Genomic DNA, 25,249 nt, shown 5'->3' with positions numbered 1-25,249 from the left:
ACATACAGAGCAGGAATGAATAGCACACGGGCGAGTCTTTCAGGGACCAGGGCTGATACCAAAGCTGGCATATTGATTAGAGCCCTCTCTGGGTACTGGGAAGATGTGAGCTCAAGTCTCTGCTCCCAGTTCTCCTGTGTGACTTTGGAAAAGTCACCTAGTCCTGTTGTGCCTCCGGTCTGCCTCCACCTGCACTGCCCCATCCCAGGGGTGCTCAGACACCACAGTGATGGGACCAGCTAAGTACCTTCCTCAGATGCTCATCCTCCAGCTACCATTTCAGCACCTGGCAGGATGGGGAGCAGCCAGGCGCAGATCCTGCTCCCCATCCCTTCCAGGTGCACCAAGCTCACACTTCTAACATGGCATCTTTCCAGCCACTTCCTGCTGCCGAGTTCCCTCCTGAAAGGCCGTCTGTTGGAAGGAAATCTGCAGAGGAGATGCTGAAGCAAAACGGTTTCTAGGAGGAAATGGGGCTGCCTTTGTCAGGGGGTGACCATGCACGAACCACTTTGGAACAGAGGGAAATACGACCCACACCATTACTGTAACTAGGGAAGCAAAATGGGAGAAGCTCGATCAGGTGTCATGTGGCGGACACGAGGATGAGCCACAGCAAATGCCTTCCAACTGTGGCATCTCAAAGACTTGTATGAGCCCCTCAGTGGGTCGGTGCTGCAACTCCCCTATTTTACAGCATGGAGAAACTGAGGCACAGAAGGGTCAGTGAAGGTTCACTGTGCCAGGTCCCTAGACAAATCTCATTCTAGGTTTCTGACAAGAGGCAGAAAAACTGGGGCAGGAAGAGGGCGGGTGAGCTAGCGCTAGAAGAGCATATTTCTCAGAAGTAGTGTTTGTCTCAGCTCACCCTGGGCCGGGCTGGGTTCAGCTGGTGGCATCCTGTGGGCACTGCAACAGAGGCGAGGCTGGGGAAGTGATCTGGAGAAAGCGCTGCTGGTGGACTGCTGGAGCTGATGGGCACGATGAGCAGGACAAAAGGCACCTGGGCATGATGCAGCAATACCATATCTGCCCAAGCCAGCCAGGCTGAGAGGCCCACCTCTGCTCTGAGGAAGCCCTGCATCAGCACGCTGACCGTGAAAGATGCCTTAAGATCTGCTGTGAGCTCACCCTGAGAACAAGCCCCAGCCACCAAGAAAAGAGGTGGCCTTAAGCAAGGCTGGAGGGATGGCTGGGACCATCTGGTCACTGGTGGAAGCAGAGTTCCTTTGAGGAGCATTTGGGAATTATCTACGAGACTGCAGTATGGTAATTACTGTAGCAAATTGACTCTTAAGAGAACAATCAAGGGCACTGTAGCTCAGTCCATGGCACAAGGCCCAGACCCTCAAAAGGTATTTAGGCACTTGATGTGCATTGATTTCAGCAGGAGTCAGGCACTTAAACACCTAACAAGCTGGAGAAGGTTATGGGCCATGCCCGTTTATCATCACAGATGCATTTTTTTTTTTTTTTTTTTTAACTCCCATGGCCCGGGGACAGAGGAATCAGGAGCAAAGAGGGGAACCCCCACCCCAGTTCTAGCCTTCTCTCCAGCAGGAAGTCAGAGGAGCTGTGGGGCCTGGATGCAAATTTTCTGCAGTTGACACTTTCTGATAGCCACCTGATAAGCAGCAGGACACTGGCATGTTCCTACCTGGGGTGTCCCAGAGCTCTGCTGAAGATGGGGCTGCCCCCGTGACAAGCCCATGAATGCCAAACAGCTTTTGTCCTTCTTACTCATGGTGACCCTCTGTCTAGCTCCATCAGCTCCCCAGAAAGGTGACCCAGGACTGCCTATGCCCCTTCAAGGCTGGGGATGTTGCCCAGGACAAGCTCACTGGCTGAGCATGAGGGAGGAGGACTCCCTAGTAAGCAATAACTCCGTAAAGCCGCCCAGCAGCTTTGAGCATTACTGCAGGGAAGCCATTCATCTCCTTGGGAGGTTCCAGACACTGCAGAGTGAAATAACAGCAGCCATGGGACCATTACCAAATGGCTGCAGTCCCACTGGGCCTGATCCTACAAGCTTACCCTGAAGTGAACAGGAGTCCTGTGTGCTTGGCTCATTTTAGGATCAGGCCCTTCTCGTGTACTCAGCTAACCAGATATCAGCCAGCCTGGAGGAGCACTAGCTTAGCCATGGCAAAACACTGGTCCATGGGGTGCCTGGCTCCTGGCAGTAGCTGTTACCTGATTCTGCAGGGGCTGGCAAAGCAATACACCTATTGCAGCCTGTGTGGCATACAGGGCTGGGTATAGCAGCCCAGGATTCATCAGCCTGCACCAGGTGGTTTCACTTGTACTGTGCTGCATGTTACACCGGCCATACAACCATCCCTTCCCCTTTAGGATCTCCCACTGGGAGCTGATTTTCAGTCCGGCAGGGGCACAGGCACAGCAAGTAGCACCCCTGGCTTTGCAGTTGACTTTCCTGCACCTGGAGCCTGGCCCTCCTGCCTGCTACTCTGCCTGGCTCAGGGTCCTGCCACTCACCAGCACTACGGGCTCTTCTGACCCTCAGGGTCCCCCTGCTCTCTGGTCTTGCCCCGGCCTCTGCAGCCTGTCAGCCTCAGGGCTCCACTGCCAGTCTAGGGCTCTGCAGCTGTCCCCAGCAGTGGCCTCATCCTAGGGTGCTGAAGGTTGCCAACTCCCCCACACCAGATGGCCCAGATGCCACCTACAGTAATGTCTGTCTGGTCCAGGGGAGTTAGAAACCCAGTATCAACAGGTCTAAGGGGGGGTGCAGTTCAGCACCTTCACCCCAAAAACAGACCACTGTACCAGCACCACCGTACTGGGGCAGAGAGTTTCACAGGTAGGTGATTAGTCCAAGACTACACTAAAGGCCTGCAGCAGTTGGTTATAGCAAATGGCTCACACAACTAGATAGACAAAACACTGAGAGGTTAACCTATGGTTAGAGGTTGAGCCTCTCTAATCTGGAACGCTCTCATCCAGCAAACTCCATAATCCGGTATTATTTGTGTTAGCCAAACAACCACTTATCATGGGTGTGGCCCAGCTTCCCATTAAGTTTTACAGCCACCACTCCTGGTTCTCAGTGTTCTGTGCTGTTACCTAGCTGCAATTTACCCCTAAATGTCTTCTGAGAGCCCAATAAGCAGTGAAGTGTTGGTAATGTGCTAGACAATATTGACTTCCCATCGTCCCTCAGATTCTCTCATCTGGCATGGAGCAGGTCCTAAGGGTGTCAGATAAGAGGTTCAACCTGCATTAGACTTTGACATGTGTCTAAAATAAAATTAAATTGTTTTCTGGCATTTAAAAAACCTCCCATGTTCTCACAAGGTTCATTAGCAGAAGCCACTGATCCATCTTGCTTCTGTAGTTTACTCTAGGACAGGGGTGTCCAACAGGGTCGCCACTCGTGAATATGAAACTGCATTGTCACAAACGTGTCTCTTGAGCTGCATGGGGCTCTGGGAGCCTTTAAATGTGGCTCCTCCCGAGACCTGCCTGTGTGGAGTGCCATCCACCTACTCTGCATACGCGCCCCACTGTTTGGGGGGAAAAACACATAGCGGTGGCAGCCCAGGCAAGTCACCAGCATGGAATCAGAACAGCAGGACTGAGGGTGTGGGCGGGGGAGGAATGTGGCAAATAGCAAAAGAGGACAACCACCTGTGTGTCAATCTGAATTCCTATTGGACACTGCTGGTCTATGAGAACTCCATCCATATAGGCTAGTATGGCTCCCAACAAATGCTTGCAAGAACCCAGCCAGCTATGAATAGGAGTTCCCAGGGGCGGGTCACAGTTTGCAGGGCTGCAACTATTGGACTAAGGCCCATCCCACACTTCTCCAGTACTGAATGATACCAGTGCTGGTGAGACCAAACCAGCCATTTGGGACTTCCAGATCAAGGTGATCTGGAAACAAGACTTTTTTTTTTTTTTTTTTTTTTTTTTTTTAAAATTAGCAGACTTTGTATGGGTTTCCACACATTTTATTCTGAAACTCCACTCTCCCCTTCAAGTTTGCATCTCTCCACCCTTCTACTAAACTGTCTCTGCTTTGTGGTTCTCTCACCTCCCCACCCAATGGGTCTGTAACATCTGCCTTTTGCATCCCATCTAACGCGCAACCAGTACTCTCGTGGGTAAGGGCAGTATTTTTTGTCTGCACAACAGGTAGCACAGCAATGAGGGGTCGGGGCCCTGTTCTAACAAGTCTTTGCCCAGTTCTAGTGCTTTCCATCCAAGCTGATTTTACAAATAGCTAGTTAAACATTGCAGCTTCTCAGAAGGCAAATAACCCAGTAGAGAAATACAGCTACCTCTGGAGAGGTACACAGCAGCCATTTAACAGCGTGCAGCAACACTGGGTAAAACTTTAGGTCAGTACAGGTCCGGTATGGTATTCTTCAAACTGCGGAAGGCATTTTAGAGAAGCTGAAAGGAACCAAGAAAGGAAGCTAGAATTCCCATCTTCTCTGACAAAAATGTGCCATATTATCTTTAGTGACCACAAACAGGCAGAAGCTTTATTTTATATTTCAGGACAAAGATGACCTCTCCCACAGCACAGCACAGCACAGCACAGCACAGCACAGCACAGCACAGCACTTCAACATCATACTGGGCTAACACCCTAGTCCTGACTTGGCGGAGAGCCCCTCCTACACAGCTACACCAATAGCTTTCGGTTCGGTTTTGTACCATGTAAGGGTTTCTTAGAGGTCTCCCAGTTAAGCAGCACTGTACAGTAGTGCCATTCAAAGCTACGTTTGATCAGTGCCCCTACAATTAGTCTATGGGGCCAAGTCACAAATAGCATTGCAGATAAATACACATATTTCTTCTCGCCTTGAATAAGTGACAGATCAGCCTGGGCACCAGATGTCTTCCCTGAAAGTCTTGCCACAGAGTGTCCAGCAGATCTGATTTCTATGGCAGGCTCTTATGTGCTTCACTACCGGACACGCACCCACAGAGACAATGCCTAGCAAAAAATCCCAGGGACTCGAATAAGAGCAGACTTTAGCCTACAAGTAATTTCTCAATTTCCACTGGACTAGTTTTTAAAATGTTCCATTTGAATCAGACAGATCAGTGTATCACTTCCCTGGGCTTCAGTTTCTTCCATCTGCAACATGGGAATAATGATCCTGACCCCCTGGGGAAATGTTTTGAGATCTATGGATGCAAAGTCCTAGATAAGACCTGGATTTAATTATTAAAACTCTTAGACCTGGCACAGTCTCCCGAGAGAAGCCCCTTGCTTTCCAGGTTTAAAGCCAGACTGGATGAAGCATTAGGAAATCCACTGTCAGGAATAAGCCTGTACCAGCCAAGGAGGATAAAGCGGTTGTGATCTAATAGCTCTTCTTCCATCCCTGATTGCTATGATCACATTAGAAATGGACTCCCTCCCTGGTTTGTACTGCAGCATGTGACAAAGAGCCACTGAAGAAGTTGCAGCCCAACTCATGCTGGAAATTCAAAGGAGGAAAAAACAACCATTCAGTGCAGCGAGTGAGGGTGAGCAAGGTAAGGCTACAAACAAGATGGGGCAGAAGAAACAACACATGAAACACCTCAATAGCCCCATGATTATGGCACTCCCAGGGAAGCCAGACTGAGGCTGCTGCTTTGGATCAGGTGGAGCAGAACCTTGAACTTGTGTCTCTGTGGTTCCACGGTGCACGTGGGATGGCAGAGTGCGGGCGGATGGGAACAGCCGCACTGATGTGTCAGTTTGGCTAAGACGACTTTTCCCATGGACCACAAGTTGGCTCCAAGCCGCCCCAGGGCCAGCATCACCCCTGGGCTCACCTCCAGGCCAAGCCCTCACCTCCCAAGGCCAGGCAGGGCCCAGAGAAGCAGCCGTCTCCCCAGAGGGCTAACGGTTCACACCCGCTTGCTCGCTGCAGGCCTGGCAGGCCCCCTGGCAGTGCTGAACTTGCCCGGGACGAGACACCGGGGCTCAAGCAATAGTTTTACTTTCATAGCCAAGGCAGTAAAGCCAACGGGGCCAGAGCCTGGTGCTGCCCAGCCCAGGAGGGGCCGGGGTCAGCCTGGCCCAGCTGAGGACGGGCCCCTGGGGGTCATGCAGCCTGCAGGCTCTGCCCCGGTGGCCACCCATGCAGCCCTCCTCCCGCTGCCCCGGGGAGAGAGACGCGGCACGCGCCTTCCCTTACGTCTGGCCTGTCTAGTAACCCCCCTCCCAGCGCTGGGCTTGGCTGGGCACCCCCAGCTCCGCGTCTCCGCTGGGCACCTCCCGCCCTCTGCCGGGGCCCCCTTTCTCCCCCCTCTCCCAGCCCTGGCGGCGGCCCCCACTGCCCCTCCCCAGCGGCGGGCTCAACCCGGGCCCTGAGCCCGCAGCATCGCCGGGGCAGCCCGTGCGCCACTCGCTGCGGCGCCGCACTCACCATAGGCCGGCGGGGTGGGGCGGGGCGGGGCGGCTCCCCCGGGGTCCTTGTGGCGGGGGGATGCTCTGGCCCGGGCTCGGCTCCGGAGCTGCTTCCTGCAGGCTCCCTCCAGCCGCCGCCTGCTCCTTTTATCCGCGGGCTGCTGCTGTGATTGGCTCCTCGCTCGGCTCCTTTGTGTGAAGCAACTTATACCCCCCACCCCCGCCAGCCCCCCGCCCTCCTGGCCCTGCCCCCCGCCTTCCTCTCTCTGCCCCCCCGCCAGCCCCCCGCCCTCCTGGCCCTGCCCCCCCGCCAGTCCCCCGACTTCCTCTCTCTGCCCCCCCGCCAGCCCCCCGCCCTCCTGGCCCTGCCCCCCCGCCAGTCCCCCGACTTCCTCTCTCTGCCACCCCCGCCAGCCCCCGACTTTCTCTTTGTGCCCCCCTGCCAGTCCCCCGCCCTTCTGTCCCTGCCCCCCTGCCAGCCCGACTTCCTCTCTCTGCCCTCCTGCCAACCGCCCGCCCTCCTAGCCCTGCCCCCTGCCAGCCCCCTGACTTCCTCTCTCTGCCCCCGCCAGCCCCCTGCCCTCCTCCCCTGCCAGCCCCCCAACAGGCCCCCGCCCTCCTGTCTCTCTCCGCCCGCCAGCCCCCCGATTCCTCTCTCAGCCCCTCCTCCTGTCCGTGCCTCCCACCAACCCCCCGCCTTCCTCTCTCTGCCACCTGCCCTCCTGGCCCTGCCCCCCACCAGCCCCCCACCTTCCTCTCTCTGTCCCCCCGCCAGCCCCTCCTCCTGTCCCTTCCCCCTGCCAGCCCTCCCGCTCTCCTGTCTTTGCCTCCCACCAGCACCCATCTTCCTCTCCCCGCTCTCCTGTCTCTGCCCCCCTCCAGCCCCCCACCCCCCTCTCCCTGCCCCTTGCCCTCTTGTCTCTGCCCCCCCACCAGCCCCCCGGTCCCCCCACCCTCCTGTCCCCCCACTAGCCCCCCACCCACCCACCTTCCTCTCCCTGCCAACCAATGCCCTCTTCCCCCTCACCCCCGCGAAAAACATAAAAACCAAGTCGCTCTCCTGGCCTGTGCCATGGGACTCGTCCAAGGGATCCCTCCAGGACACATCTGATAAGACCCTGGTGGCTGGGTTCATCTGTGGTGATGATGTAAGCAGTGTCAGGCCCACTTAGCAGCTCTATGAGGCAAGATTTCCTCTGCTCACTGCAGTCTCCCTGCTCCCAGAAGTTCCCTTCCTCCCATCCCCAAGTTCCAGGGCTTGCTAAAGTGTGTAGGGAGCAGGGGGGCTGATGGGAAATCACTCCACTTAAGGGTTGCAGCAGACACATTCCCTTCCTAAGGATCAGGGAAGGCATCCATTAAATATACTTACTGGGGCCCATCACCATAGGTGTCTTGGCCCTGCACAGTCATTCACCTGCACTAGTGGCCTGCAAAGGCAGAAAGCATTGTTATTGCCCCTCTACAGAAAGAGGAACTGAGGCACTGGCAGACTAAGTGACTTACTCAAAGGCATCCAGGAAGTCTACAACTAAGCTGCGCTCAGCTCCAACAGCTCCTGAAATTTGTGCTTCTTTCCAGTGTCACAAACCAACCTGTTGTGGGATTTTGCTTTGTGAATATATTAAGAACCCCATAAAGAATTCTGGATAAAACTAAGTATCAGAGAGATAGCTGTTCTAGTCTGTATCTTCAAAAAACCAAGAAGTCCTGTTGCATGTCATAGTAGGCATCCTTCAGTCTACCTAGACTATGGATCGCGCCCTTTATAGTTTCAGTTTAAGACTTCATTTACAGCGTCTACTGTGACTATCAAAACAAAAAGCAGTCAAGTAGCACTTTAAAGACTAGCAAAATAGTTTATTAGGTGAGCTTTCGTGGGACAGACCCACTTCTTCAGACCATAGCCAGACCAGAACAGACTCAATATTTAAGACACAGACAACCAAAAACAGTAAGCAAGGAGGACAAATCAGAAAAAGATAATCAAGGTGAGCAAATCAGAGAGTGGAGGGGTAGGGGGGAAGATCAAGAATTAGATTGAGTTAAGTATGCAGACGAGCCCCTATAGTGACTCAGAAAGTTCACATCCTGATTTAAACCAAGTGTTAATGTTCCGAATTTGAATATAAATGTCAATTCCTCCGCTTCCCTTTCTACAAAAGAGCAATAATTTCTTTTCAGTAATACACATACCTTGAGGTCATTGACAGAATGGCCCATTCCATTAAAATGTTGACTAACTGGTTTGTGGATCTGGAGTGTTTTAATGTCTGTTTTGTGCCTGTTGACCCTTTGTCTAAGGGAGTTAGAAGTCTGTCCAATATACAAAGCATCTGGGCATTGTTGACACATGATGGCATATATGATGTTAGTAGAGGAGCATGAGAAAGTGCCCATGATTCTGTGAGTAACCTGCTTAGGTCCAGTGATGGTATTTCCAGAGAAGATATGTGGACAAAGCTGGCAGCGGGCTTTGTTGCAGGGAAAGGTTCCAGGACTGGTGTTCCTGGGGTATAGACTGTGGCTGTTAAGACCTGCATTCATGCTGCAGAGTGATAGGGCTTGAATGTTTGTCCTAAGCCCCACCGCCTGGTGCATCCTTGAATCCAGGACCAGTGGGCTTGGTGATCTAAGCCAGGAGGAGTTGTGTGTGGATGGTAGGGGGGGCTTGGTCTAAACCCTGAGTCTGTGCTTTGGTTAATGATAAAGCGTAAACAGATGCCTGCTCACACGAGAGTCTATGGCAGAGGAGGAAATTGAATTAGATCTTCCAGCTGTCCCCTTGACCAATGGGCCTGACTTCCTCTCCTGGTTCTCTGGTTCTGGAGGACACCTAGAATGTGAGTGACGTTTTTCAGGCACTTAAGGAGGGAGCATGTCCCCCACCCACACAGTGGCATTGAAAAACAGTCAAAGCAGCTAAAACGGTCCCTGGGGCATGGCCCTACCTCAGCGTGGGAACTGAGCACTGCAGAAGGAGCTGTTCTGAAAAAAAAGCAGCAGCTGTTTGACCAGCAAGCCACTGAGCTGCAGCGAGAGCCATTACCAACAAGACATCCAATACAAGGCAGAATAAGGAAGTTATAGAGCTGCCCTGTACCTTGTGTCATCATTTGCATCAGGGCAAGGGAAGGTATAAATAGTTACCCTTCTGTAGCCTTTTATACTCCCTTTTCTCTCCCATTGCACTGTGATGACACAAGGTGCAGAGCAATGAAGAGTCAGGCCCCTTGGCTCTGGTACGGTAGCCAGGGGGCTCTGCACAGGAGATGTGTGTATTTGGTTATGTTTCACTAACTGGTTGGCTCTCTTTGAGGGTATGGTTTCAGTTACTATTAGCTTTAGAGTCTGACCAACCAAAAAAAGGAAGCGGGAAGGGCAGCTGCTGACATCAGTGGGAACAGAATCCGGCTATGTGCTCAGGGTATTCCTTTTAGCACCCTGAGCTGTCCCATGACTGAGACATGGAAACAGATCACTAAATGAAAAGACCAGGCTCTTCTGCAGCATGTTTCATCAGAAGATCTCCAAGCACTTTACAAAAGAGGCCAGTGTCTTTAGTGCCATTTTAGATACGCAGAGAGGAAAGGGGACTTGTCCAAAGCTCCCAGGCGGACCAGTGGCACAGCCAGGACTAGGGCCCAACTCTTCTGTGTTACACTCCTCCAAAAGGCTGGGAGTGCTCTGGATCAGTGCATTAATCTAATCTCATGGGAGCTGCCTAGGTCCCCCGCCCCTGGTTGTTCTTATGCTGAGGGAAGGAATACACAAAGGGAAATCCTGGGTATTAATGTACATCATCTGAACAGAATAGAATAGTTCTGCCAGAAAGCACAGCAGCCCATCCTCTGAGCTTCTTGCAGGCCCCTCTTCACAAGGATGCCCTTTGCCACTGCAGAAGGAATTGTCGGCTGCGCCAGGGAGACAGCTCTGAGATGTGTTGTATCACTGGGGAATGGCAGGCTCACTCAGGTCTCTGCTAGCAGGGTGGGGCCAGGGGAAATTGGGTGAAGGCCCAGAATAGCAGAGGTTAGGCTCCAAACTGTGAAATTAGGCAGGAACTGGAGTAAAGGAGCTTTAGGAGCTAAGCCAAAGTTGCATAGCTGATAAAAGGCATTCAACATATCCCTACATAGGGGATCCTCAAGTGCTTGGTGACCTGGCATTTTTTTCCTTCAGGGGGATCTCGGTCTGGACTCTTGTACCTGGTAGCAACTCCTGGTTCCTGCTCTCCTCTGGCAGCCCCAGCAAGACTTGTTCTTTTTCCAGCTGAGCCTTCACCACACCCAGCAAAGCTTCAGAATGATGCTCAGCTCTATTACTTGTTGCTATGGTGACAAGCAAGGCACCAGCGCTGGTGCATGCTGAACAGCAGAGCTCTGAGGAGGCAGGGTGGGGTGAGGGAACCACATCCCACTTTCACCTGCACTCACTTCTGCTTCCCTGATACAGACCTGCCCCTGGCTCTTCTCCATCCCAGTAGGCTGGTCACCATCAACAGCTACGCAATAGAACTGGTACTGATCAGGGAACTCCCTAGCCTGGCCAGAGACAGCTCCCTTTTTAGCCTTCTGCATTGTGTGGCCTCCGGTAGAGACAAGTCACACCAGACAGATCCAGGCCTTCTGAGTTCTATTCTGGACTCCACCACTGCCTTCATAATGTGACCCTGTCATTTCTCCAGCAGAAAAACAGGTGTCGGACATAAATGTAAATGAACGTTGGTAAAGTCCTCAAGTGCAAAGGATTAATGAAGCTTGGCTAAGCCTGGACTGGATGGTGCTTACACATGCTCATTATTATTGGCCAACAAACATCTCTAAGCTCTCCTCAAGCTGAAGTAACTGCTGGGGGGGTGGGAACAACGTAGCCCAGGGGATGTGTCCTCTTTCTCCTTTGTTCATGTTTGCTCTATCGTTTCTCCCCTCCCCCATCCGCTCTCCCTCGTGGTCCTCCTGGGGAAATCAGGCAGGCTTGGAGCTGCCACAGTTCCAGCCAGAGAAAGTCCATCCAGTCCATGTACAGTGGGGAGGAAGGAGATTTAAATTGTATTTCTCCCCTTTTTATCATGTCCACTTCAGAGGCTGGGTGGCAGTGTGAGCTTTTGAGGATGCTGTATAGCTTCCAAGAAGAAATTCCCCATCCCAGGCAACTAATTTTCATGTGTTTCTTTCTCCCTGAGCATTTGTGTGGGAATATTTATTGTATGAATTGTGTGTCTATATACAAAGAAACACACAGGAAAGAAAATCTTGACTTCCTAGCCCGCCTGTTTGCTTTCCCCATCCCTACGGATGAGTCCTTTGCTGCAGCACCCACTGAGGAAGCTAATAACTCAGACTGTCTGCCAGCAGCAGGCACAGCTCTCCTCAGAACAGCTGTTATTAGTGGTTGCTTTTGACAGACCCATCCTTCAGACCCTCACCAAGATAATACTCACCCAGGCCAGGAGTACCACAAACCAGAACATCTGAGCACATCGTTTGGCTGTGCAGCTACTGGGGATGCAGTTACAGAACACAGACCTGCTTGATTATTATAGGATGATAAAAGGACTCAGGGAGTGACAGATGGTCCCGGGCAGCCCATTGTTTGATGAGAAACCTGTTCAGTCTCTAAATAGCTCAGGCCTGTAATGTCAGTCAGCGGGAACATGCTGCTCCTTCTGAACAGGGACAAGGACAGACTAATATACATTTCATTACATCAAAACAAGGCCACGTGGAAAGGATTCATTCTTGTTAAAAGAGAGGGGACTGAGGCCAAGACTCAGTAGGGACCCCAGTGTGGTTTTCTAAAGAACTGAATGTATATTTGTCCAACAGCAAAATGAAAAAGGCTGGTGAGGTTGCTACAGAGGCAAAGTAGATGAGGTGATACCCAGTATTCCCTCTATTTTTTTTTCCATTTATGGGTGGAATACATTTTGTTATGTCCACATGGCATGTGCGGATGTGCACCACCAATAGAAACGCATGACACCGGCTGAGGGCACTCTCTTAACTAGCTGAGCAGCACCTGATTCTCTCCTGGCTGACCACCAAAGCACTCAGTTCACAGAGGCTGGTAGGATTTAGACATACATCCACTATGAGTGGAATGCATCAATTTATTTCACACAGGCCACTAAAGAGAAAGACTTTTGGTTACTCCTTGGGTAACCAGATAGCAAACGTGAAAAGTGGGAATGTGGGGGAGAAATGGCAGGGAGGTAATAAGACAAAACCCATAATATCTGAATGGTCCTGATAGTGTCAGGATGTCTGGTCACCCTAGTTACTCCCCACCCTGGGACAAAGGGGGTACTTCCCCCATCCAGTTCCCAATCCTATGAGCCAGTCAGGAGCACCAATAAATGCCTCCAACAAAGACACTAAATTGTCTTTACAGGAAAATAGCTGTGACGCTTCATGCTGCCAGCCATGTTCTTTGCTCAACCAGTTCAAAAATGGAAGTCAAATGATTTGCATTGAGGAGGCTTTCTTCTCACAGGAAGTGAGGCAAGTAACAGAGAGGAAGCCGTGCTAGTCTATACACTATCAAAACAAAAAGCAGTCAAGTAGCACTTTAAAGACTAGCAAAATAGTTTATTAGGTGAGCTTTCGTGGGACAGATGCACTTCTTCAGACCATAGCCAGACCAGCTAGACTGGTCTGGCTATGGTCTGAAGAAGTGGGTCTGTCCCACGAAAGCTCACCTAATAAACTATTTTGCTAGTCTTTAAAGTGCTACTTGACTGCTTTTTGTTTTGAAGTGAGGCAAGGTGTGCGTGGGTGGGTGGGTGGATGGGGGGGTTGGAAAGAGACACACACGCTGCTGGGAGGGGGAATTAACCCCTCTGATGCTGTAGGCATATAAATGTATATGTCTCCTAAGCAGTCATTTGGCCAGCTAGAAACCAGCGGTGTTCTCAGATACAGCTGGTACCAACTCCATGTAGCTTATAATAATCTCTTCTATTAGCACCTTTCATCCAGCAGGATCACAGGAAGCTCTGGGCTGGAGGTAGCACTTGTCTAAGAGGGCACAGCAGCCTGGGATGAGGCCCGCTGTACTGTAAGCGCAGGGGGCAGAATGCAATAGCCAAAGGTGGAATCTGGCCAGGAGTGCCAAGCTCAGGCCAATACTACCTGGAAATACCGGCAGACCTTTAGTGGCCACAAGGAGCAGGGCTCTTCCCTTTTGGAAGGGAGCAGCCAGCAGGCTGGGGAGGCACCTTGCCCTTCAGCATGGCCCCAGGTGCACACAGATGCTCCTGCGGAGTGCGGGGAGGGAAGAGTTCCCACAGCCTGAGCTCCTGGGGACTCTCATTAACACTCCCAGGAACCACACAGCACAACAGCCTGAATCAGAGAAGCCAAGGGGGGCTGCACAGGACCCTCTCGAGGGAGGGGAGGCTGCTGCCCCTGGGAGCCCCTATAACTGAAGGCTCCCTCCTGGGGAGCTCCAGTCCCTTTGCCCCTCCCCCTCCTGGGGAGCTCCTGCCCCTTCCGCCCTCACCTGTCCCTCCGGGGGAGCTCCAGTCCCTTTGCCCCTCCCCTGACCCCTGCCTCCCTCTCCCTGGGGGCCCTGCTGCGTTCCCAAACCCGGCTAGCAGGAGACAGACGCTGCGAGTCCCCCTCCCCGTCGCTAGGAGGCGCAGCGCGGCGCTGTTGTCGGCTTCTCCCTCTCTTTCCAGCCCGTCTCTTTGGCGCCGGTGGGTCCCTCTTTCCGCTCCTGGCGGGCCCGTCTCGTTGACGGTGCAAAGATGGCGGAGGAGACCCCAGTGTGCAGCTTCCTGTTCAAGAAGCGGGGCTCCTCGGCCGGCAGGGGGCGGCGCAAACGACCGGGCAGCGACCAGGAGCAGGGTGAGGGTGGGGGAGAAGATAGGGGCTCGGCCAATGGCAGGACCCCGTTCCGGACCGTGCCATTATCGAGGGGAGGGGTGGTCGTGGAGGGTGTGTTTCGGGCTGTGCCAATGTCATTTGTACTGGGGGAAAAAGGTTTTTGGGATGTTCCAATGTCACGGGAGAATGGGGCCTGGGTTTGTCCCGTTATCACTGGGGATGGTTACTGGACTGTCCCATTATCATGGGGGAAGGCAGGAGGATTTTGGGCTAGTCTAATATTGAGGGGGAGGGTTGGTCTGGCCCACTATGACTAGGGAGGGTTTCTCCACTGCCCCATTATCACTGGTGGAGAGTTTTGGGCTGTGCTAATATGAGAGGAAGGAGGGGAGTTGGTCTGGTTCATTATCAGTGGGGGGCGGGGGTAGGGGTTGAGGGTTTCAGGGTTGCCCTAATACCACGGGGGAAGGGTGTGGACAGTACCACTATCTGGGCGGGTGGAGACCCCGACAGCCTGGAGAAAGGCCTTAAGGGAGGCACAATGTACATAACCTTATGGTGGGAGTCAAGCCACCCTAGCCCCTGGGAGGGGTCTGGGTCTCCCTGCAGGCTGGGTGACCCCCAAGAGCCCTGTGCCCAGGGGCAGGCATATGGGGAGTGCTTCCCCTGGGGTGAAGGAACACAACAGCAGTGGGATCCGGTCCTCACCCAGGATGTTCAGGGCTAACTGAGGCTGGGGCCCTTGAACCGATGGTGTCCTTTCCTCGGCAGGAAGCAGCAGTGATGAAGGGAGCACAGTGGTCAGAAAGGAGAGGCGGCGGGAAACCCACAACCCCATGATCCAGAAGGTGATACAGCCCAATGCAAAGATGGGAAGCTCCACACCTCATTCACTTACTGCATCGCACCCCAAGCGTGACCAGCCTCCCTGTGAACTGGGGGCATGATGTTTGGACCCTGTGAGCTGGGGGCCCCATATTTGGACCCTGGAAACCCTGGGAGGGACCTTCAAAAGGCACAGTGCAGCAACACCATAAGACTGCCCACCAGCAGGCTTGCCATCACCTTTCCCCAGCCGTGGCAACATCACACACCCACCCATGGAGTGGATCTAGCCAGTTATACTATTTATCTGGACTCATGACAGATCCAGATAAGGCAGAATTCAGGTTCTCACTTAAAAACAAAACAAAACAAAACTAACAAAAAAATACAGCCGTGTGTCTTGAGCCCTTCTGGTTGTAGGAAAATCCTTTCAAATGTGAACAGGCAGTACTCCTGCAGACTTTTGTTCTGGGGGTATGCAGGCATTCTTGACCAGTGTCTCACTGTAAGCGGGGGGGTGAACTTTCCTTTTCCTCTCAAGGGGATAATATTTTTAAAACCTAATGAGGACACCTAAAGGGCCAGATTTTACAAATCTAGGTGCGCAAATGCACAGATGGGGTAAATGCATATGAAAATAGCCAACAATGCATATGAAAAGGCCAACTGAGAGATCTGAAAGTGCCCTGTGTGACTCTTACCAGAATGATGCAGTGTGCCACAGTTACTTTGGTAACAAAGAATTTAGGCCAGGGCTACACCAGCAGAGCTTTGCAGGTATAACTATAGTGGTATATTATACCTGCAAAGGGCTTCTAGGGTAGATGCAGGTTTTATAGACTTTTACCAAATAGTTTATTTCACCCTCACCAACTGGAAGAGAGTGATACCAGCACCAGTGCAGTTTTGCCTGTATAATAGCATCTACACTAGGGGGGTCTGCTGGCACTTCTGCAAGGATCAGGGATTGCATCCTTGCTCCATGGAAGTCTAAAGCTACATGTACATTCCAGTCATTGTGTGCTATGGCTCACTTGATCCTTTCTCAGACCTTCTATTGTTACTGGAAAATGTTGTTATTGGAAATGTGCCATAGACTGAGGGAAATGGGGGGTTCCAACACTGCAGACCAGAGATCCAAATTAAACATATAACGTGGCTCTTTTAAGGTGAGAATTTAACTCTGTAATACCCCCTCTTTTGGGAGCTTATGTACTCCCTCCTTCTAACCCAGAGGTGGCTCTATTAAATCAGTGCTGTGTCTGTATGGAACTTGATTGTGATGAATCACAACACCCCTGTTTTGCCTTTGTGGACTGCAGCACTGTCTCTGGCCAATACAACAAGCAGTCCTGTAGTAATTGAAAGACTAACACATTTATTTATGAAGTAATGAACTTTCATGAGTAAGACCCATTTCCTCACATTATGGGAAGGTCAGGGCACATGTCTGGGTATTGTGTTCATTTTGCTGGCGATTGATCTTTTTCAGTTCTTCAGATGTTTGTCCTTCCATCTTTCAGACCAAGAGAAGTGGTAAAGAGAAGACCTCATATGGGGCCAGCAGTAGTGATGATGAGGGGGAATCACAAGGAATTGGTGTTACTTACAAATCAACGAGATCGGCGGTAAGCACAGTATACTGCATGGCTTAAAAAGGCGCAGAAGGGGTAATTAGATCACTTGATCTGCAAGACAGAGGCCAGAGATTGTCATTGGTTGGTTTCATGATTGGGCTCCAGGGTCAGATTGTGTTATTTTAACTCTGTTTAGTGTCTCTCTGGTGCTCCTTCTCAAAACCATGTTCCCTGTCCCCCATCACTATAGTATCTGCTCGCCTCCAACTCTTTAATGGTTCTATTCTTACAAAACTCCCATGAGGAAGGGCAGTGCCATTATCCCCATTGTACAGATGCGGGGGAACTGAGACACAAGGCAGGTGACTTGCTCAAGGTCATACAGGAAGTCTTGCTGAGCAGAGAATTGACTGCAGGTCTCCAGTGTCCAAAGCTAGCACTGCAACCCCTGGAGCAAAATGTAACTTTATCTCCATCGTGCTGGAAGGAAAACTAAGGCCCAGAGAGGCAAAACAACTTTCCTAGGTCACACAGCAAGTCAGTGGCAGGAGGAGGACAGAACCCAGGAGTCCATATGCTCTGTCCAAAGCCCTAACAACGTAACTACAAAAGGAGATTGTGTTGACTAATCCTTATTGGTGTAGAAATTCTGCCTTCCCAAACTTCACTAGAAACCTTTTTGCTAGGAACATACAATTTTCTCCAAACTGCCCTGTCAAGTGCAGGAGAAGCAGCCACTGCTGTATTTAGTTTAACTGCCCTGAGCTGAAAGACCAAAAGGTACAGAAAGTATGTGTGGGAAATTAGTTGGATCTAGTTTAACTAATCTGAGGCAGTGTTAGTAATACAAATAGACTTGGCTGCATTGTGGTACCTGCATTGGTCCCAGGATATTAGCGAGACAAGTGGTGGGGAGGATATGAGAGAGTATCTTTTATCAGAACAGCTTCCACTGGTGAAAGTGACGGGCTTTTGAGCCCAACAGATCTCTTCAGGTCAGAAAGGGATCATAGAATAATAGAACGCTAGAACTGGAAGGGACCTCAAAAGGTCATTGAGTCTAGTCTCATGCCCTCAGAGCAGGATGAAGCACCATCCACTCTAGACCATCCCTGATATATGTCTATACAACCTGCTCTTAAATATCTCCAGATCTTGGCTTTGATGTGTATTCCTGCTCACTTCCCCTCTCTGTGCCCCCATTTCTTCCTCCATAAAATAGGGAGAGCGCTGGTCGGTCTCCCACAGGGGTTTCAAGGATCCATCAGTTCATGTTGGTACAGTGCCTGGTGATGCGCTCAGGGCTGCAATTATTCTTCACCACCTGGTTGCTACGGAAAGGCTCTGCTGGTCTGTGTCAGTTTCACACACACCAGCACAAAGAGGGAGATGCAGGAGAAGAATGTGGCTTTATGTATGTCTGCTGGAAATGCCAGAGGTCAGCTTACTTGTAAGCAGAGGCTGGAAGCCCCCGCTTGGGTAGAATTATACTTAAATCTCTGCAGTGTGGGACTGTTCATAAAGGGCTGGCAAAGAACAGTATTAATAGAAATGTTTTCACAGCATTAAAAAAAATCTAAACTGTGTAGGTGTATTAACTAAATGGTAAAATTTCTGCAGCTGTGTTAAGAATCCAGACAGAGCAGCCATTGTGGGAAGCACAGTCTAGTGGTTAGAGTGCTGAATTAGGAGATCTAGCTTAGCCATTGGCCTCCTTGGGTAACTCCCTGCAAACTAGGGATAGATGCTGCCCTGTGTTCTGGACTAAAATCCATTACTGAATGCCAGGTATGATAGAAGAACTAAGATGTTAAGAGAACCAGGAAGTGAAATGGGCTGTAAACCCCAAGTGACACCAATCTGGCTATGTTCGTTGTCCAGGTACCGGAGCGAAGTGCAACAAGCAGTTGACTGGCATCAGTGATTAGTGACTGTCCCTGTTTCGTCCGTGCTGTGCATTTATGTGCCCTCTGGACTGGGGGATCTCAGGAGCTGTCAGTATCGTGGGACTCTTCTCTTGACTGACTGGAGAATGTGCTGCTTGCATTTCAGAAACCTGTAGGTCCGGAGGACATGGGAGCGACGGCTGTATACGAGTTGGACACTGAGAAGGAGAAAGATGCTCAGGCTATCTTTGAGCGCAGCCAGAAAATCCAGGAGGTCAGTCAGCCATGGCCTGTAAAGCCAGAGGTCCAGGGGGAGATGATATGTTCATGGGCTGTACCCCATCTCCTCATTGTCCGTCCCACCAGGAAGCTTTGCCAAATCCCAAGGGGCTGCTTCACAGCGGAAGTGTTTGTGGGGTGGGGGTAGGGGGTGGTAGGGAGATGGTCCCTGGTTCTAATCGACCAGCTTTGTGCAAGCAGTCACACAGGTGAGACCTGGTCATTCATGTAGGATTTATAGTTGAGAGGTCTAGGGTTGGAACGAGGGATATGGCACATGAGGCCGAAGGAGCATTAGCCGAAATGGTTGGCATAATGGGGTTCTGCAGATTTGCTAGCAGAGGAGTGTGTTGTTGGGGCAGCATAGCAGAAGGGGCTGCAGGTCAGGAGTGAGGAGCATTAGTAGAACTGGGTGTGGGGAACCTAGGACAGGCAGGGAGGAGGGAGGCTGTAGGTCCGGGCTGAGGTGCATTGGCTGAGCTGTGGTGGGCAGCCGATCCTGTTCTATACCTTTCATCCATGAGCACCAAATTCTCCCAACTTTTTCAAAACTGGGAGATGCGGGGGGAAGCTTTATTTTCCCTATATTTGGCAAGCCTAGTATAATCCCTTTCCCTGGGTACAGTGGGCACCTCCCGGCTTTTATGGCCATTCTTAGTGCTCAGAGCGTAGAAGGAAGCTGTGGTGAGGGGGTAGTTGGATAGCAGAGGAAGTTGGGGGCTGGGAAGCAGGTCTAGGAGACAGGAAAGAAAGCTCCATGTAGCAGGCTGTTTCCACACTCTCCCTATGTAGGAGCTACGAGGGAAGGAGGATGATAAAATTTACCGGGGGATCAATAACTATCAGAAGTACGTGAAGCCCAAAGATACGTCGATGGGGAACGCCTCCTCGGGCATGGTCAGGTAGGTGCTCCCTGAATGGTGATCTTGGACCTGATCTTTAGGCTCTGTGCTGTGCACAGAAGCTCAGAGCACAGGCAGCAGAAATGTGTCTGTTCTGAGGACAGAGGTCTTCAGTCTGCAGTGTTGCAAGCTGGGCCCCTTTCACTGGCACTACCTTCCTTTTGAAGACTGATTTGCACTGGACCCTGCCTGGAGGCATCTCAGAATCATCAGTGCACCTGTTCTGAGCATTCCTTCATCTCTTTCAGAAAAGGCCCTATCCGAGCGCCAGAGCACCTGAGGGCTACCGTGCGATGGGACTATCAGCCCGACATCTGTAAAGACTATAAGGAGACGGGCTTCTGTGGCTTTGGAGGTGAATGGACCTTTCCCTGTCTGCAGCACCCCAATCCCATTGTGAACTCCAGACTAAACTAGGCAGCGTCTTTTTTAAAAAGAATTTTCAGGCAGCCACTGTACCAGGCTCGCAAAGTGGCTTCAATGAAGCCAACCGTTTATCGATGCAAATGGCAGCATTTGGATGTCTAATGACCTAAACCTGCAGATCAACAACTTGATGATGTCTACAGATCTAAAAGGACATCGAAGAGGTCATTTATGGAGGATGGCTGCAGACTTTAAACAGCCTGATGCTTTGTTCATACAGTGCTGTAAAAGCACAAGGGACTGGGTACAAGACAATTGTTTTTTATAACTTGAAATACAGTAATGGCCTTGCTAGGTGGATCTTAGCATGATTTATATGATGAAAAACGTGCTGTAGAAAGACGAGCCTGTCCGTTTAGTGGTCATTATTGACGGGGGTAACTCAGGGAGCATGGGCATGTGGTTACAGCACTGGACAAGAGTGGGAGATCTGGAGGTTGTTTCCAGCTCTGCCACTGAGTGTCCCTGTGTAACCTTGGACAAGTCTCCTGCTGGCAGAGAAATAGGAGGATGTGATGGGATGTGCTCTGCCCCTTCCCTTATGTGAGCATGTCCCACATGTGGATTTGTTCCACCATGGACAGTTACATGTTGGATGTTTCACTCTGTGCTCATGAGCCCCTTTGATCAGATCAGGATGCAAACAGGGCTCTGTAGTCTCCATGAGCCATGTGCCTGCATTAAACGTGAGCAGGGATGCTAACACCTTGTCTTTGTCCTGCTGCAGACAGCTGTAAATTCCTCCACGACCGCTCTGACTACAAACACGGCTGGCAGATTGAACGGGAACTGGATGAAGGACGCTATGGAGTCAATGGTATGATAGCAACCCTCTGCCTTCTCTCCCTCCATTCTATCCTAATGAGATCTTCCTGCATTGGTGCTTTGGAATGGGCTAGACTGAGGGCTTGTGGGTAAAGGAGGAGAGATTAGTGACTCCTTCCCTGTCTCAAATGACATGCTCTGGGGCAGGTCCCAGATTTAAGTTAAAGCTCAAAGGACAGTTTGTCATGGCAACGGGTCACAACCATGGAACTCTCTGTTGGAGGATTGTAAAAGCCAGTCCTGCAGCTGGGTGACTGTGGCCAATAACTGCTGCTGTTACAGAACTAAGACGGCTGACCAGCTGTGCTGCCTCGGGGTGATGGCTGATGGCCAGAGGGGCTGGAATGAGCATCCCCTCTGTGAGCAGCATTGCCTGATGGGGCAGGTTCATCTGGCAGGGTATAGGGACAGAGGAATTAGGCTCTTCGAGGTGTCAGGTCTGTGCTGCTGCCAGAGGCAGACTGTGGCCAAGAGGAATGAATAACCTGATCCACGCTAATCAATTACCTGGGGGAAGATTTCAGAAAGCATAATCTTACCCTTTAATGCGTACTGACCTGCAGTTGCTTGTGGCCCATGTGTGAGCTGTCTCCTGGCTTGTGGAGTGGGGTTGGTGGGATAGCTCCCTACCTCTGGCTGCTGCCCTTTCACCTGTGCTATTACTTGCTGCCACGCAGCTCATATGGCTGCAGTTGCTGCATCCCCAGGCTGCAAGCGGGGCAGTGCTTGTGAACAGCAGCAGACCATCCCAAGAGCCATGTTATATGTTAAGCTTTTCGGTTTGGAGCTGAGCAGTTCGGGGGCAGTGAGCCTGGAAGGGAAGAATCTGCTTATAGCAGCGAGTGGGCGAGGCAAAGGAACCTGCTCCTTGTGAGATGAGCAGCAAGCATGTTCGCTCATTAGACCTAATTATATCTCATTCCCACACAAGATACTGACATCAGACACACCCAGCTGCCAGACTTGGATTATTTATGGCCAAGGACCAGGCCCACCTGCTGGGTACTTCCTGTGCTGTTCGTGCTCTGGGCTTGGATTGTGCAGGGTTCACCTGGCTGCCTGTTGATTGCTGCCTGGCCACAGTTAATTGTTTTGTCTCTCACAGATGAGGAAAACTATGAAGTGAGCAGTGACGAGGAGGACCTGCCCTTCAAGTGTTTCATCTGCAGAAGCTCCTTCAAGAACCCTGTGGTTACCAAGTAAGCAGCTTCCTGGGCTATGGGACACAAGGCTTTTGGATCAGTCTGAGTCCACCTCTCTCTCTCCAGGGCCAGTGTTGTTAATCCTCACCTCTCAATACAGCTGTCACTGGGCCTTTCAGTTCCTAGCTGCGTGGACCTTCCAAAGCAGTTTTTGTAACATGCCCCCTCCAAGGATCCTGAAATGCACTCATTGTCCACAGTAAAGCACCTCCCATTACAACAGCAGCTACTTTATTGTGGCTGTTATCACCAGCCTTCACATTTTTCATCTCAGTGCTTTGACTGATGCTTCATGAGCATCATTATGCCCACTGTACACCTGGGGAAACTGAGGCACAGGGTGGTGAGGGGACTTGCCCAAAGTGGGGGAGAGCTGGAAATAGAATTCGAGAGTCATGATGGGTAACTTCCCACACACACCATCCGGGCAGTAGATTTTTGGGCCTGGATTTGCAGCATCTCCTCTGATTTGGTACGGTCCTGTTAGCATGTGCAGGATGTGGTCTCTCTCTGAAGTGTCACCAGACTGCTGGGTGGACTTCTTGGCCTGTTCCTTGGCCTGTGATCGATCTCTGCAGAAGCAGCAAACCAGCTCCTGGGAGCAGGGGCTCTCCCAGGGGCCTGGTTCTTGTGTGGGAGGTTCTTTGTTTTGCCTTTGTACTGTAATAACCTCACTCAGGCCAGGCTGTGCTGTAACACCCTTGCCTGTTTGCTGCTACAGGGCTGGGAAAATACTGGCTGCTCAGCTCCCATGGGTGTGAGCAGAGGCAGAGTCCTCTTGTCTCTACTGCCTCCCAGAGATGATTTCCTTAGGCTTATCTTCTACAGCTGCAGACCTTTGTGGGAGGCTTAATTTAGTCCCCTTCTTCCTTCCCTGCAGGTGCCGACACTACTTCTGTGAGCTCTGCGCCCTGCAGCACTACCGCAAGTCCAAGCGCTGCTACGTGTGCGACCAACAAACCAATGGTGTCTTCAACCCGGCCAAAGGTGCCTCTCCCCTCCCACGCTGCTCCCTGCTGCAGTCACAGGGCTTTAATGCCAAGGAGTGGGGGTATGGTACTGACTAGGGAGGGCTGCAGTCAAGGGGGCTGGCTCTGACTCTCCAGTTGGTGGGGCTTGGCTTAGCACAGTCAGAATCACTCACCTTGCTAAACAGACATAAAATACAGGTGCCCCAGGAAACTGAGTTAAAGTGCTGAGCTGGTCTCCAGCCTCTGGATCCTTGTAAGCACCAGGAGCTGCATGCTCTTCCCTATGTACCACTGGCCAAGGGGAACCAGTGAGGGCCGGGAAGATGTTCTGATGGGCAGGATTCAGTTTCCTCTGCCTTGGGTGGGGGATGCAGCTGGGAAGGTAACCGCAGAAGAGGAGCCTGACGATGCGGTAATCGAGAGCTCCCTGAGGGGATAGGCAGCATGTGCATTGGAGTAACATCCAAGCAGGCAGGGGTGGACCAGCCTAGAAATCATGTTTCCCTTGGTCTGCTAGGCATTAGCCAGGAGCCATAAGGCTTGGAGGGGAGTGCAGCTGCTACCTCTCCTTGCCATGTCTGAGCAACTGCAGCTGCCTGCTGAACCGGCCTCTTGCTGGGCCCTCTCCCACTGTGGGCATCATGCTCTCTCTTCCTAAGCTGGCCAGCTTGCTGCCTCGTCACGCTTACTGGATCCTTGCCTGAGAGCAGAGCCATTCTAAGGCTCATTTCAACGCAGTTGCCTATGCTTCTGACCTCCTGAGGGTCTTAGCTGCCCCAGAGAGCTATTTACTGTGATCTTAGGGAGCAGCATTGTTCGTGAAGCACATATTCAGAGCCTCACCCCTGCTCCTCTTGTCTTTTGCAGAGCTAATGGCAAAGCTAGAAAAGCACAAGGGGGAGGAGTCGGACCCCTCAGAACATGGAGATGAGCCACAGTAACACAACTTTCTCTCCCCTGTTCTTCCCCCTCACCCCACCCCTCAGGTTTTTTTGTAATTATCACAATAAAAGTTCATAGAAAAGATCTGCCTTGCTGTGGAATGTTTCTAGCCCAACCTGCAAAGGGTCACTGGGAAACCACCTTGCACTAAGCTGTGAGACTAGCTCCTCAAGCTGTCAGTGCCGCAGTGGGAGCTGATCTCTTGGTTCCATGACACTGGAAAGAGGGAGACTGAGATGAGGCAGGATCTCCCAGCCAACATGCTGGTAAAGCCCTTGCTGCACTGCAAGGACCTAAATGACCATTGATGATGATAATGGCATGAGGCAGCTTGAGGGGCTGAGCTGCATCATGCATGCTGGGCTGTAGCTTAGCAACACTTGTGCTCAACAGCTATTGGGGATGCTGCACCTTAAGTGAGGCTACATGGCCTCCAATCTGGAGCAGGCTCCACTGCAATCACATGATGCATTGTCATAGGATTCCTTTTACATGGAAGCCTTGCACTGTCCAGTGAGAATAAGACAGTTATGTAACTTGTGGTTTTAGCTCAATGCCACATAAGAAACCACCGTAACCTCTGCCCCAGGTTGTGCTCCTGCATTGTGTTTATTTTTTAAGTAGTGCAGCACTGGATGTTCACCAGCACTTGTAACAGCTAATTTACTTTTTAGAAGAGCTGCCCATCTCATTTATTTATTCAACCCTGCATGTATTTTGCCTGTTAGTGACCACCCCATGTTCTGTCACAGCCTATAGCATCTGAGCTCTGCCCTCTACGTACCTTTAAACCCTCCCCACCTTTTCACCTCAAACTCCTGCTTGTTGCTCACATTATATGAAAACTTCCCTGCTCTTGTCTTCATGCAGAGTACACTAAGCGTGATTTAAGGCTGGAGCCTCCCACTGCATTTCAGTTGACTGGTTAGTCTCCCTGCTCTGTGACACTTTTCTCTGAGCATTTAAAAGCTGAACAATTACAAGAGTCAAAGGGCATCTGAACAATCTTCTTCAGGTCGACAGGGGTTGTCACAAGCACAAAGGAGAAACTTCAACTCAGGTTATTTTTGGGAGCATTAAGCCTCTGAAAATAGTGGTTGCGTAGCTGAAGGTTTTCACCTTGATTGTGGAAGTGCTATCATACAGTAAGGGAGGCTGGATTTGTCACACAAAGGGTTATTTATTTCTGGCATTTACTAACTAATGTAA

General features: G+C 51.3%; 2 protein-coding genes across 2 annotated transcripts in view; one reads left to right on the top strand and one right to left on the bottom strand.

The window, feature by feature from the left end:
• LIMD2 (LIM domain containing 2) overlaps positions 1–6,534 on the bottom strand; it is a 28,999-nt gene extending 22,465 nt beyond the window's left edge. The window contains exon 1 of the mRNA XM_074979010.1: positions 6,396–6,534. Coding sequence (XP_074835111.1) covers positions 6,396–6,398 — 3 coding nt within the window. The 5' untranslated portion in view covers positions 6,399–6,534. The remainder of the gene's footprint in view (positions 1–6,395) is intronic.
• A 7,555-nt stretch (positions 6,535–14,089) lies between these two features.
• On the top strand, positions 14,090–24,124 carry RNF113A (ring finger protein 113A). The gene is made up of 10 exons (XM_074978793.1): positions 14,090–14,226; positions 14,977–15,053; positions 16,554–16,658; positions 18,660–18,767; positions 19,565–19,674; positions 19,923–20,029; positions 20,828–20,917; positions 22,031–22,124; positions 23,008–23,114; positions 23,966–24,124. Exons 1-10 carry the CDS (start codon positions 14,127–14,129, stop codon positions 24,037–24,039), a joined length of 972 nt encoding a protein of 323 aa, XP_074834894.1. The 5' UTR covers positions 14,090–14,126; the 3' UTR covers positions 24,040–24,124.
• Positions 24,125–25,249: the final 1,125 nt, after the last annotated feature.

This window comes from Carettochelys insculpta, chromosome 28, assembly GCF_033958435.1.
Source record: "Carettochelys insculpta isolate YL-2023 chromosome 28, ASM3395843v1, whole genome shotgun sequence".
In the NCBI taxonomy this organism is placed as follows: domain Eukaryota; kingdom Metazoa; phylum Chordata; order Testudines; family Carettochelyidae; genus Carettochelys; species Carettochelys insculpta.
The sequence above is the reverse complement of the archived record's forward strand: the minus strand, read 5'-3'. Positions and strand labels throughout refer to the sequence as shown.